We start from the raw sequence: 15,564 nt of genomic DNA, 5'->3' as shown, positions 1-15,564 counted from the left end.
AAATAGATGTAAAATACATGTTAAAACTGCGACGTTCGCCCTTTTGCCAGTAAGCCTCCATATTGGAATTAATACCTTGGCCCCTTTGTAGGTAACTTTATCTGACATTGGCCCTTTTGGCAGCAAATATTTGGATGCCAATTTTGCGGTGCTGAACCCCAGTCTCAAGTAATTATCACTGAAAGAAGTAGAACTGCACACAAATTAAATAGAAATTGGGTAATCAAATCACATCAGTGTGTTTATAGTATTTAATCATTTTAAAATTACCTTACAGCCATAAAAATAAACTACACATAACAAATGATCAAACATGTTAGCAGCGTTCTAATACTATGGGGTAATTAAAAAACAAAAGTTCGGGATGTTCTAGTTAGAAATTTAAACTGCATTACTTGAAATAAAACCAAAATACTTGAGTACTTATTAAATAAAGTAGAATTTCAACTCAGACATCCTCTTCATTTGTTTCTAACAGTGTGTCTGGTACATTAGGCATTGGCTTCAGACTGAGGTGTTCATCATGGTAACAAGGAGGAATAACACCTGATGTGCACAAGTTATGCAAATCCTCTTTAATGCAGAAATGAATGGCTCCTTCAAATGTGTGTCATGAGAGTTGAACAATACGACGAGAGAGGATGGTTGCCCAGTTGTACTTCCTCTTAAAACAATAATCACCACCACCACCACCAATACGACGAGACCGTGCTGACATAGTGGTACAGTTCGTAGTCACTGGAGAAAGACGATTTATTTACAGCCTGCACAAGGTTCAAAATCACTATTTCGATGTTTTCTGTTATTTTAAAATCAAGTAAAAGACTTTGCAAACTTCGTATAAACTTATTCGTAATTATGAAATAAATATTGAAAAACAATAGAAAGCCAATCTCTTGAAGTGTGGCTAAGCCTAAACATCATTTACAAAGTATAATCTAACTTCACTCTGTAATTAACTGTACACAGTAACATCTAAAACGTACAATAATGAAAATATTAATATAACATAACCTCACAAGATTCTTACATGGCTTGACCTAGAAGTAAGGCACAATAAGTTACATACTATGATATAAAATAAATGTTTATTACCTTACCTCCAAATGTTCTTATGGATGACTTATTTGTAGACTGATGTGGGATGGAATTATTTCTCCTCTGACTGTTACTATTCGACACAAATACGACAGTCCACAAGATATCTCAGTCTGAGATTGTGTTATAGAGAGATGTTGTTAACATGAATATTACAAACAAAACACGGTAAACTGTACCTCTAGCTGACTCTGAAGCATAGTACGGGTACATACATAATGATACAGTGTAAATTACATTATCTGTAATTGTAACAAAGCTCCAACTAAGGATATAATGTACCCAATTTTCGTTCATAAAACAGGCTATATGTATTGTAAAGATAGGACGTTGGCCCTTATGACAGTAACGTCTGGAGAACGTTCGCCCGTGGCTGATACTTTGATTTTGTATTTTTCGGCTTATTATGGGACTAAAACGTCTGTCCCTTTGCCAGAATGTGCATTTCACATCGCTAAATACGAATATATCAATAACTCAATTTCACAAAAAATTTAACGTTGGCCCTTTTGGCTATCAAGGAACAATATATAAAATTGGATGTTGGTATGTTTGAAGCTAATAGACTCAAAAACTACTGGATCGATTTCGCTGAAATGTTCACAGTTTGTTCTTATTACATCTGAGAGGGATTATGGAGTAGTTTGAACAAAATCTGATAGGTAGTTCGGCACTAAGGGATGAAAAATAAAATAGGGGAAGATAAGCAAACCGCAAGACAAGTCCAATCAGCAGGTTGCCTACCCAACAGTATGTGAAGATTATGATGTGTCCCTTAAAACTTATTTCTGCTTTTATCAAATAGTGTGGGGACAGGACACCCCTCCCAGCCCAAGGGGAGAGGATAAAATGTAAAAGTAATCGAAAACGACCGATATTAGTGTCGTATATGCTGAGGTAAATAAATGTACACAGGCAGGACGTCTGTCGCGTTTTGCTAGTAATGGTAATTAAGACACTCGTATGGAAATTATAAAACTCGCATTGCTCATTTTATAAACATACTCGTGTCTTAATTATTGCCATTATAGGCTTGTTGCATAATCATCATCATCATTTCCCAACTCCAGTTTCCCGGGTGTGGTGTTGTTGCATAATGTACTGTTAAAACCTTCTGTTGTTTTAATACCCAGGATATCGTTTGAAATTTTAACTTCATAATTTAAAGGGTTTCATATAAATGCATATTTTTGTTATCACTCCTCACCTGGTTTGAAAATGGGAAATCACGGAAAACGATCTACAGGGCTGCCGACAGTGGTGTTCAAAACTACTATCTCCTGAATGCAAGCTCATAGCTCTGCGCCTCTAACCACACAGCCAACTCTCTCAATTTTACCCAATTCCTGGATAACGCTCGACCCTGGTTCCCTTTCCACCACACACTTTTCCTCACATGCGTAACAATGAAACCCCCAATGACCAGAACCTCAACCCTACTCACCTCATTAGAACCTCTCCCTTTCTGGTCTCCCTCATCTTCTGTGATGGCTGCAGCACCTACTTCCTCCTCCCTTCCCCTCTCCCATTCTACCACCTCCCTCTTCCTGTCCTCTACAATACATTTCCTTTTCAATTTACCTTCCCCCTCGTCTTACACTTTCCTGTTCCTCATCTTCCCTCTGCTGTTCTACCTTCTGTGTTTCATAGAGATTTCTTACTGATACCTCTCCTGAACTCTACCCCTGAGTAGACCCCTTGACCCTCAGTTTTGTTCCCCTTAAAACATTAGCCTACCTGTCTTTACAACTTCTCTTCCCTTCTCTCTCTTTTGTACACCTACCTATGTTAAATGTTTATCCATCTAAAACTCACTGTGCATTATTTAATGAAAAAAAAAAAAAAAAAAAGAATATTCTTCAGATGTAGTTTGTAACTCTACATGCACAACGGAGAATATACCCCAACCCCATGGCACTACAGCCCTTGGCCTGCCAAGCGACCGCTGCTCAGCCCGAAGGCCTGCAGATTACGGTGTCGTGTGGTCAGCACGACGAATCCTCTCGGCCGTTATTCTTGGCTTCCTAGACCGGGGCCGCTATCTCACCGTCAGATAGCTCCTCAATTCTAATCACGTAGGCTGAGTGGACCTCGAACCAGCCCTCAGGTCCAGGTAAAAATCCCTGACCTGGCCGGGAATCGAACCCGGGGCCTCCGGGTAAGAGGCAGGCACGCTACCCCTACACCACGGGGCCGGCCAACGGAGAATATACCATTGATAAATTCAGCTAAATGTTTGGGTAGTATAACTTTAAACAGTAACATAACATGGGAAACGCACATTGATTTTTTGCACGAGAATCAACAAAAACGACAACATACTGAAATTAATCTCCAGCTATTTACGTGTTGATTGCCAGATTACTCTATACAACAGTTTAACCCTAGTAGTACCAACAGGGAGATGCAGGTATTTTATGCCCACCATTTCGAATTTTTAAAACTTTCCGTGTAATATATATTTCTGATACATCCTGAAAGAGAAGATTGTCCATAATGAACTCTGTCATCGTACCATTCAATTGCTTCTTTCTTTTTTTATCATCTGTAATGTAACTTCAGATCAATATTACTGTACACTTCAGAGGATCTAGCAGAGGACTTGTGAAACCACCATAAACTCACATTAGTAGCGACTATTCAACAGAACAGGAAGCACATACTGGAGAAACTGAAAGACCTAGCTGGAAGACAGCTGTATTCTAGCAAATTTGCCTTCTCTGATTCAAGTACTAGCAATGATCCTGGGATATTAGTGTCATACGCTGCTCGTCAGAAGTCAAAGAGGAACCTTCTACTGTTGTCTACCCAACATGCTAATACAGCTATTAGTTCCTCATCTGATCCAAAAAAAAAACTGTGATAAATGTGTATAACAATGAAACAAAAGGTGGAGTAGAAGCAGTAGACCCGATGGTACGGGAATATTCTACAAAAAGGGGATCTCAGAGATGGGCACAGACTGTTTTTTATACTCATAGATATTGCAGCTTTGAATGGTTATACATTACTATTACTAAATTTTCCAGACTGGAACAAGGAAAAATCAATAAGCGAAGGCTGTACTTACAAGAACTGACCACTCAACTAATAAAACCTTTAATTCAAGAAAGTGCAAAAATACCGTAGGGCTCCACAAGTCAACAGTTTTGGCCATGGGGGGTGTACTGATGTGTAAAATAGAACAGAAGGGCACAGCCAGGGAAGCTTGTGCTATCTATACACCACAGTGTGTCACACCAAAGGACAGAAATGAAACAAAGTGAACAAAGCAACAATGATCTGTGTGGAAAGCATAGCAACAAGACAATCGTTTGTACAAAGTGGAATGGAGATTCAGAAGGAAGTGATCCATGAACTGCACATTATTGTTTTTACCAAAACAGACAAATCTGTGTGTGAATATGATTTAATCAAGAATACTCTTGTTGTTGTTTGTGGTCCATATGATAACATTTCTCAAAATAAAAAGGTCTAACAGAACAAATTATTCTGGTGGTCACAAAGTTGGTAGTTTGAGTTTCGAGAAATGGCCTGGTACTGTCAGGGTTAATATAAGCATATTTATCATATCATATAGAAATATGATGTAGGGTTCTGTTAGAGCAAAAAATAATATAAATTTGTATAACGACAGCTAGGGAACAATGCTGGAATGTTGAAAAGAATTTAATGTTAAAATGTTATTTACTGAATTTTGTAAGGAAATGTTTCTATTCTCACCTGAGATGGAGAGACTGGCTGTCGTTGAAATATTCCCAGCATCATTGGACACCTCACATGAATAATCGCCAGCATCCGATAGTTGGCAGTTTTCAATAATTAGGTTAGCAGTTCCATCATCTGTCAGATTTATAAGAAACCTTCCTCCACTACGTATTGTAGTAACATTTCCTGGATCATGCCCATGTCTCTGAATACTCATAGCTTTTTTCCACACAATGTTCACATCACTAGCATCACACTGAAGTCTACATCGTAATTCAGCTCTAGTCCCACAAGGAACACTTAAATCTTGTAACCTCTCCTGAAACTCTGGTGGAGAAACAGGATATTCTCGAAGAGGAGAACTATGTCCTCCGTCAAATGAGCGGCGTTCGCCCCGTCTACCGCCACCTCCAAAACTTGGCTTACGAAAACGGAAGGACCACGGCTTCCTCACAACTTGCTGGGGAGCCCAACCTTCTTCCTCTGTTTCCTTGATATCTCCATGCTGATGGATTAGATAACCTCTCTCTGGACTGAATGCTTTCACCTCAGCAGCCTCTCCCTTGTTCATATCCAATTCTTCGTCCTCAGCGATGTGACAGTCCGACATCATTTTCTCCACTGAACCAGGAGAGATCACAGGCGTCGATGAGTGCTCGACCTAGCAGAAACAAGAAGTCTAAATTCTGCAGAACATTGATCGTTGAAACACCAGCACAAATCTGCATTAACAGTCACTACATGCATCACTATTACCAAGCACATTCAAGTAGACAAATTCTTACCCTCATTCCACCCGGAGAAGCAAAGCACCACTTCTTCCATGAGGCACACTGTTCAGCCACAAGAAATTCTACATTGCAACAGCAAGTCTTGTTAGTAATGAAGTTTGGAGTTTGGAATTGAGATTATTAATAGTACTAGTCAAACAAGTAACTGAAGGATTGAAATACATTCAGTATTACAGGAACAGAAGGGAAGGTTGTAATTCCAACTGAATTTGTTAGCAGCTTGCAAACAGGGATGGAAAGAGCAAACACCCAATTTCCTCAGCAGAAAATTGTAGAAGTCGAAGAGATATCACCCCACAGAAGTGTTAGTATGAAGACACATGCAGTGCTCATGCTCCAGCACAGTTAAAATCTTACCACAGTGGGTGTACCAGTCTCGGACCACCTTCGAGTGATACTCTTATCCTCATAGGTGCTATGTTCAGGATTTGGAGCCCACTCGCCAACACAGGGTACTTCGCTCTTGGTTCGTGACCTCAGTGGATTGCGGAAGCCCTCCAAAAAATTCAGTCTGGATTTGGTCGGGCTCTGGGTACGGTTATTATGTTTCTCAGCCGCAGAGAATCCTTCGATAGAGCTTGTACGTGTATCAGGTCCCCTATCGACCGGGAAAGCATCGGGAAGTGTGCCCGAGCAAGGGATGGTGCTAGCTTTTTCAAGGTGTTTATGCAGTCTTCCATTGGCTTTGTCAGCTGCAAGTGAGGTTTGAGTGTTCGGATGCGACAAGGTCTTCCTTAGTGTAGGGTTCCACGCCGAGCTCAACTCAGGGGCCAAGCTGAGCAAATAAAATAACAAGAAAACAAAATGAAAATAAAAAAATATATCAAACAATAAAGGATAATGAAAATAATTAACACTTAAGTGATAAATGTCTCGGTTATTCTCATGGTAATCTTTTTATGAATAGTGAAAAGGAACAGGTGAGGAAATTCATATTTACACCTACCAGGTAAACTATCCAGGAATGAGTGCAGGAATAGGATGGAGGATCTTCAATCAATTATATACAGGACATTATTTCACTTTTTCATTCTATTGAAAATCATTTGCATTTATTATATACAAACATACATATTATGTACATTATAATCTCACTGTCTTTTTTGACTCCACGTCATGTTGAGAGCACATAGGAACCAACATGAAGAGCAGGTTATTGACAATCAGCAATTAATATACGAGTTTTTCACTTATTTATTTGGACTGGAGCAAGAGAGCGCTTGTAGTAAAGAAGAATTGAGATTCATACCCGTTATTCCTGATTTTCTCTACAGTAAGGGCAAGAAACAGCCATACTAATCACTGTGGCAGGAGCAAGAGTTTCTAGTTGAACATTTAGCAGGCACATTTCCGATACTTACTAAAACTAAAAAATTGTAAGAAGCTGAGAAGGGAGCTAAAAGCTCCCAAAAGGTGTACAAAACCCTAGTAAAACAAAGTAAAAAGGTCAAAATCTTTGCCAGGTAAATTTGAAGGCCTTAAAAACACACCCCAACATCTTCCATTCAATTCATCTCATTCAACTCTATTTCAATCTGGTTCCTCTCAATGCTTTTACACTCACGGGGAGGAAGCCTTGACTGCCTGGTACTGGCTTCTTGCACTACATATCATAATGAGCACTCAGTTCACCTTAGAATAGAATTTCTATGAAAATAATATTTTCATCAAGAGTAAGTAATCAGTTTTCTTTGGTAATGATTGTGTTCCAAACTGCCTAACACTCTTGCCACAGGGGTCATCAGTCTGCAGTTTCCTCAATACTTACGAATCTTTCGTCAAATTCTTCTGAAACTGTATTGGGTACTGAATAGCCTTCAGAAAGTCATTTTGCGACTTGAGAATGTTTTTTATTGTTGAAACCCACTCCTCATAGTTCTCTTTAGACGAGGCCTGGCAGATATACGACACACTCGGCTTGTTGGGGTCCGTTGATACAATGCTGAACTTGCAGGGATCAGTCTCATCAGCCGTTTCGTTCAGTTCCATCTTGTTCAACTGAAAGAAAGAATAATAAATATCGTAAATTGCCAGAATAAAAGTATAAAAACATTACTCCTGTATTTGATAACATAGACTAATAATAATAATAATAATAATAATAATAATAATAATAATAATAATAATAATAATAATAATAATCTATATATAAGATAACATGTCCTGACTGACTGATTCATCATCACCGAGCCAAAACTACTGGACATAAAGAAATGAAATTTTGGGGATGAATTTATATTAGGGTGTAGGTGCTCACTAAGGGAGGATTCTTGGATATTCCGGCGCTAAGGGGGTGGAAACGAGGGTGATTTTTTAAAATTAGGATATCGATATATCAAAAACTAAAAGTTTACAAATGTAACAATTGGTATTTGGAATCTCCTTTAAAAATAACGAAACATGTATTTTCTTTTTCAGAAAATCCCATTGAGGGGGATGAAAAAAGGGGGAAAAGGGGTTGAATACCTATTATGAGGAGAATTATATCTCCAAAAACTGAGATGTTACAGACACGAAAATTGGTACTTGGAATCTCCTTTGAAAATAAAAGAAACAAGTATTTTTGTGATTTTGAATAATCCGATGAATAGGGGGTGAACAGGATTGACAAACAGGGTGAATTTTTAAAAAGACTATATCTGCAAATTATCTCGGACACATAACATATTACAGATTTGAAAACTGGTATTTGGAATTTCCTGTAAAAGTAAAGAAACAAACTTTTTTTTTTGGAAAATCCACTTAAGGGGAACTGAAAAAGGGGGTGAATTTTTAAAATTAGCGTACTACAGTCTATCTCAAAAACTTAACATATTTCAGAATTGTTGGAATCTCCATTCAAATTAAGAAAACATGTATTCTTTGGTTTTTGGAAAAAAAAAAAACCCTTAACGGGGGGATGAAAGAATTGAAAAATTAGTTGATTTTTTGTATAACCAAAAAATCTAAAGATGTTACAAATGTGAAAACTGGTATTTGAAATCGCCTTTAAAAATAAACAAATTTTTTGGAGGTGGGGGTGGGGAGGGAATCAATTTAACGGACTGGGGTGAAAAATGAGTTTAATTACTTTTATGAGGATACTTATATCTCAAAAAATGAAGATCAATCAATCAATATCAATCAATACTGATCTGCATTTAGGCCAGTCGCCCAGGTGGCAGATTCCTTATCTGTTTTTTTCCTAGGCTTTTCCTAAATGATTTCAAAGAAATTGGAAATTTATTGAACATCTCCCTTGGTAAGTTATTCCAATCCCTAACTCCCCTTCCTATCAATGAATATTTGCCCCAGTTTGTCCTCTTGAATTCCAACTTTATCCTCCATGTTGTGATCTTTCCTACCTTTATAAACGCCACTCAAACTTATTCGTCTACTAATGTCATTCCACGCCATCGCCCAGCTGACAGCTCGGAACATACCACTTAGTCGAGCAGCTCTTCTTCTTTCTCTCAATTCTACCCAGCCCAAACTTTGCAACATTTTTGTAACGCTACTCTTTTGTCGGAAATCACCCAGAACAAATCGAGCTGCTTTTCTTTGTATTTTTTCCGGTTCTTGAATCAAGTAATCCTGGTGAGGGTCCGATACACTGGAACCATACTCTAGTTGGGGTCTTACCAGAGACTTACATGCCTTCTCCTTTACATCCTTACTACAACCCCTAAACACCCTCATAACCATGTGCAGAGATCTGTACCCTTCATTTACAATCCCATTTATGTGATTACCCCAATGAAGATCTTTCCTTATATTAACACCTAGATACTTACAATGATCCCCAAAAGGAACTTTCACCCCATCAACGCAGTAATTAAAACTGAGAGGACTTTTCCTATTTGTGAAACTCACAACCTGACTTTTAACCCCGTTTATCAACATACCATTGCCTGCTGTCCATCTCACAACATTTTCAAGGTCACGTTGCAGTTGCTCACAATCTTGTAACTTATTTATTACTCTGTAGAGTAACATCATCCGCAAAATGCCTTACCTCTGATTCCACTCATTTACTCGTATCATTTATAAATATAAGAATACATAAAGGTCCGATAATACTGCCTTGAGGAATTCCCCTCTTAATTATTACAGGGTCAGATAAAGCTTCACCTACTCTAATTCTCTACTTTCTAGAAATATAGCAACCCATTCAGTCACTCTTTTGTCTAGTCCAATTGCACTCATTTTTGCCAGTAGTCTCCTATGATCCACCCTATCAAATGCTTTAGACAGGTCAATCGCGATACAGTCCATTTGACCTCCTGAATCCAAGATATCTGCTATATCTCGCTGAAATCCTACAAGTTGAGCTTCAGTGGAATAACATTTCCTAAAACCAAACTGCCTTCTATCGAACCAGTTATTATATTCACAAACATGTCTAATATAATCAGAAAAAATGCCTTCCCAAAGCTTACATACAATGGATGTCAAACTTACTGGCCTGTAATTTTTAGCTTTATGTCTATCACCCTTTCCTTTATACACAGGGGCTACTATAGCAACTCTCCATTCATCTGGTATAGCTCCTCTGACCAAACAATAATCAAGTAAGTACTTCAGATATGGTACTATATCCCAACCCATTTTCTTTAGTATATCCCTAGAAATCTTATCAATTCCAGCCGCTTTTCTAGTTTTCAACTTTTGTAACTTATTGTAAATGTCATTGTTATCATACGTAAATTTTAATACTTCTGTAGCCTTGGTCTCCTCCTCTATCTGGACATTATCCTTGTAACCAACAATCTTTACATACTGCTGACTGAATACTTCTGTCTTTTGAAGATCCTAACATACACACTCCCCTTGTTCATTAATTATTCCTGGAATGACCTTCTTGGAACCCGTTTCTGCCTTAAATTGCCTATACATACCCCTCCATTTTTCACTAAAATTTGTACGACTGCCAATTATGCTTGCCATCATGTTATCCTTAGCTGCCTTCTTTGCTAGATTCAATTTTCTAGCAAGTTCCTTCAATTTCTCCTTACTTCCACAGCCATTTCTAACTCTTTCTTTCCAGTCTGCAGCTCCTTCTTAGACATGCAAATTAGTATTTGGAATCTCCTTTAAAAATCAAGAAACATGCATTTTTTTCTTTGGAAAATCGACGTAAAAGGTCTAAGTAAATAAGGAGTTGAAATATGTTTACGAGGATACTTTATCATAAAAACTGAAGCTGTTACAGACGTGAAAGTTGGTATTTTGAATTTCCTTTCAAAATAAAGGAACACTTTTTTTTTTTTTTTGGAAAGTCCACTTAATTACATGCTATAAATCTTATTTTTGGTCCATATTGAAAATTTACAGTTAAATAAAGGTTTTTAAATTTAATCCACCTATTCAATACTTTTATTTTCACTTATGGTGGTTACATAAACAGACTATCACTTAAATGGGACATGTTTCGCCCTCAATTAAGGGCATCTTCAGCCTAAAAACAATCATCAAGTGTACAACTAATATTAAATGTGGAAACTAAAGTTTAGCCAGTTATAAAAATTTGGGACATAAAAATGTGAAAAATGATACAATATATAAAGATGCTAATGGAAACACAGTCGATGATTAAACTATAATCTTGTCGGAGACTAAAACTTCTTCCATTAAAATTCTAATTAAAACAGCTCATTAAAAATGTAAGTGGAATACCAAATTGGAAATAATATGAAGCCAATGACATGAGGGCGTGAACACAAGCATGACAATCATGTTTATGCTTTGTGTTTCTCAAAAAGGAAAAACAGGTAGTTTATGCTGCAACATATCAGGTTTAATTCTTTGCTTTGTTGGTGAACATTATAATAGCAATGACGTGTTTATTTATTGATGATTCAAAGAGAAGCCTGAAAGCAGTGTTACTGCATAATAGAAGCAAATTTCCTTAGATTCCCATTGGATATTCTGTTTTCCCCAAAGAAACTTACAAAATTTTCAGTTGATTCCAGAAAAAAATTGACTGCCAGGAGCATCATGGGCTACTGTGTGGAGGCCTAAAGGGAACTGCTATCTTGCTATACCAACAAGCATGTTACACAAAATCTCCTGGCTTTTTGTGTCATTGGAATAGTGGAAGTAGAGATGAACACTGGACGACGAAAAAGTGGTCTAAGAGGGAAAGTTTAACTCCTGGAAAGAAAAATGTAATTCGTGCTAGACTGGTTGATCCTAAAAAAAGTACAACTTCCCCTTTTATATATCAAACTTGGGATCATTAAGCAATTTGTAAAAGCTCTGGACAAAAGCAGTATGTGCTTAGAGTATTTAAACCAAAGATTTCCACTACTGTCAGAAGCTAAGATGAAAGAAGGAGTATTTGATGGACCACAGACTAGGCTCCGTATGAAGAACACTGCATTTTTGGCCACTATGAATGATGGTGAACGTCAGGCATGGTGTGCATTCAGAGAAGTAAAAAATATACTTTTGGGAAATGTAAAAGACGTGAACTATACTGTAATTTTGAAAAATATGTTGAAATTATTTCAAGCTATGAGCTGCAACATGAGTTTAAAGGTCCATTTCATGAACAATCATCTAGATAACTTTCTGGACAATTTGGGAGCCCTAAGTGATGAGGAGAGTGAAAGATTCCACCAGTAAACAATTACACTACTGGAAATAATTATACTCTTCATGACAATGCATCTCACAAATGTTGTGGGTGTGAGTACGTGAGGTTTTAGGAGGAGGAATTTTTGTCCATTTTGTAACACCATACTTTCCTTTTATGGTCTGTAACCGTTCAGAAAGAGGTAAGTCATCATCGCAAGTACCGACTACTTCTTCATTAGCACTCTGTCACTGTTACGTCTACTTCTTCCAATTCATCCCCACTCCAGCTAAAACTTCTTCCTCTTCTATGGACTGTAAAAGAGATAACCCCCTTGCCCCATAACCTTCATAACTCATTTCAGCAATAAGGGATTGACTAAATGAATTCCTAACATGATTATACAAGTAACTCAAGGGGTACACGCTACACTGCTGCTGGTGTACTTCCGACAAATGGGACTGGTGACACGGGGTCTAACGAAACACTTCATTGCACCACTCGACAATAATCCTCTTTTTAAGAATGAACACCCTCCACTACAATGCCACTGACCTCAGACAAAAGGCAAGGAATGTGGCATCCAAGGTTTCTAAGTTTAAAAATAAGCACAATCGAACAGAATAAATTTGCACCAGGTCACAAAAGACCCCGCGCCATCACTCCTGGGTTAAGGGGTGTCAAAATTGACTGAAATGTGATCAACATGATAATATCAAAGGAAATTATGAAGCTACTGTAAAAAATCCTGATGTGATACGGAAATACTGAAAACAGATTTGAACTCTGCATACCTAATTTATGTAAGATCACATATTAAACCCTTTACCGCAGGGGAAAAAGAAATTAAAGACTAGTGTAATCAAGGATTATAGTGAATAATTCTAATTTAAAGACAGCATGGGATTCTCTGCTGAAGTATGAAAAAAATACAGAAAATCTCCCAAGAAGGATAAAAATTAGGAAGAAATAATATGTTTCCATTACCTGTTAGTTTCTCTCCACTTACCTGAATGTGTGCCCTGTATTTGTAGACAGGATTGGTGAACTGAGTCTTCTTGCCCATAGCCTCACTGAAGATAATGCTCTGTTCGAACAGGAACACTTGATGTTCTTTGCCCTTAAAACTGAATGCAGAGCTGCCATCACAGCAGATCAAAGTACCATGAAGTAAAAGTTTGCCTTGAGCAGTTCTCTTTCCCTGAAAATTATGAGAGAATTATCACAACACAGAATAATATGAATAAAGTTACCTTCAAAAAAAATGTGTACAAATATTTCAACATTTGGTTGAAACAAAGGTGAAGAGAATATACTAGTCTCAATAATCTATGCAAATAAAAAAGTAATGGCTTTCTGTCTATTTGATTTTTTGTAACAATTGATGTGCTTTTAAACATTTTAATGTATTTAGGGCAATGGCAAAACATAGATAACTGCCTGCCTGCCTGCCTGCCTGCCTGCCTGCCTGCCTGCCTGCCCTCCCTCAAACAAAAACCACTGAATGCATTTTTATAGAGCTTTGCATTTAGGTTAATCCAATCACTACTGTTTCAAACTCAAAAGTCAACACCATATTATATGGAAACTTCAAATGAAAATGTGCAAGTATCTCTCTTAACTCTTTGGATGCCGACCCATAATAGGTCACCATATGCATAGAATGCCAAGCACGTTTCAGTGGATTTTGCATCACTGTATAAATTTTATTATTTACGTCTCATTTTAAAAGATATGGAGGTAAAATTTGGTATGTGAGCTTGATATACTCCATGGAATATAAAAATGTGACTTGCATTTCAAAAAACAAAATTTCGTGGAATAATGTGCACAAAAATATTATTATATTTTATTTAAAAAAGGAAAAACATAATTTGAAATTAATGCACATTGCACACTAAATCCAAAGTGACTAAGTGAAGATATTTCATCTTAACTCTTATCTGGGATGATATATAACAATTTATATTGTTAATGTAGGTTTACTTTCCAATTTATAAACTAATTTCCAAAAACATTGAACATGTGGAGAGAAAGACACCAACAGTGTTACCTGTCAACAATTGGATATTTTATGAATTTTGGGAGAGTAATAGTAATCATCTGAGAGAACTGTGTTTAGTAGCAATATTTGTTACTACAGACAGTTCAGAAGATCAGAACAACATACAAAATCGACTAATAGTGTCAGGAATGAAAGTGTAAAGAACAGACTGAAATATTTTACGGGTGGAGCATCAGGTTGAGGTAGGCCTACATGTTTTGGCCCTGGGATTTGATAAAAATGGTGGGGATGGACAACATTACTTTCAGAGAATATGCATTCAGTCCAAGAATCATCTAATTCACTGTCACTGATATTTTCTTTAGCACTGTCACTATAACTCGTTGAAGTTGCACGAAATGTTGTAAGCTCATTAGCCAATGGCACGGCTCCATCATTCTCTGGTGCGCAATCTGAAGACCCCCAAAAAACATCATAATCATCACTTTCACTAAAATCAGAGCGGCTTACATCTTCAACCAACCCAAAAGTCCCTCAATTTCTTCTCCCGAATTAGGCCTACGGTACGTGACAACATGCCTTGTTGTGATAAATGTACTATTTACAACTTTACTACGACCTAAATAAATTGCTAAGTAACTATAACTACAGTAGAATAATAATAAACTTAATATATTACGATAAATAACTCAAATGCATCAAATAGAACTTAAAATTACCTTGGCACTGTAAGAGTTAATATGGGATCTATGAAGATATGTTGAAAAACAAGAATCTAATTTACAACATCCCTTGTTTTATGCAAAACTAGCAAGATACCCACGCTTCACAACGGCTTTAAAATGGAAGTTATTATTCAAAATTCATTTTAGAGAGTCCACTGTCAGCCGAGCCTGTAAAATACGTCCTTGTTCGTGCATCAAACGGTTTTGGGGGAATGATCATTTATTTCATATAGTACGATCACTTGAACCTCCTACGGAAGAATTTGAATGTTTTAAACCATATCTGATTTAACATCTAGGACATAAAAGTGACCAACCTGTGAAACTTTGATTTTGCTCGTCGAACAGTAATGGGGGAATGAATACTTTTTAAGCGGTGTATGTTTTGAAATACTTATTAATATCTAGGATGTAGAAGACCACCATTTAAAAAAAGTTATGTTCGTGCCTGAAACGATTTCGGGAAGAATGGATATTGTGTTTTTGAGAGTCAACTACCATCTAGACCTCTTACGGGAGAAATGTTTTGTAGTATACGGTATGTTACATCTAAGGCATACGTACAAAGACAAAATTCCAGATAGCGGTATATATTTTAAATCATAGGTGTGAAATAGGAAATATTTTAAAATGTTCCACCGCTAAAATGTCAAATGAGGTTAGCTCCGTAAACTAAATTAT

At 37.1% G+C, this 15,564-nt stretch overlaps 1 protein-coding gene across 1 annotated transcript in view; it reads right to left on the bottom strand.

Moving 5' to 3' along the window:
* The window catches only part of trio (trio Rho guanine nucleotide exchange factor), a 1,596,874-nt gene that overhangs the window by 60,364 nt on the left and 1,520,946 nt on the right, over nt 1-15,564 (bottom strand). Inside the window, exons 40-43 of the mRNA XM_067140202.2 lie at nt 13,163-13,354; nt 7,366-7,595; nt 5,955-6,372; nt 4,822-5,467 (exon numbers count right to left, since the gene is read on the bottom strand). Coding sequence (XP_066996303.2) covers nt 4,822-5,467; nt 5,955-6,372; nt 7,366-7,595; nt 13,163-13,354 — 1,486 coding nt within the window. The remainder of the gene's footprint in view (nt 1-4,821; nt 5,468-5,954; nt 6,373-7,365; nt 7,596-13,162; nt 13,355-15,564) is intronic.

This window comes from Anabrus simplex, chromosome 2 (genome assembly GCF_040414725.1).
Source record: "Anabrus simplex isolate iqAnaSimp1 chromosome 2, ASM4041472v1, whole genome shotgun sequence".
NCBI lineage: Eukaryota > Metazoa > Arthropoda > Insecta > Orthoptera > Tettigoniidae > Anabrus > Anabrus simplex.
Note: the sequence above shows the minus strand (reverse complement) of the source record. Positions and strands in the feature narration are given on the sequence as shown.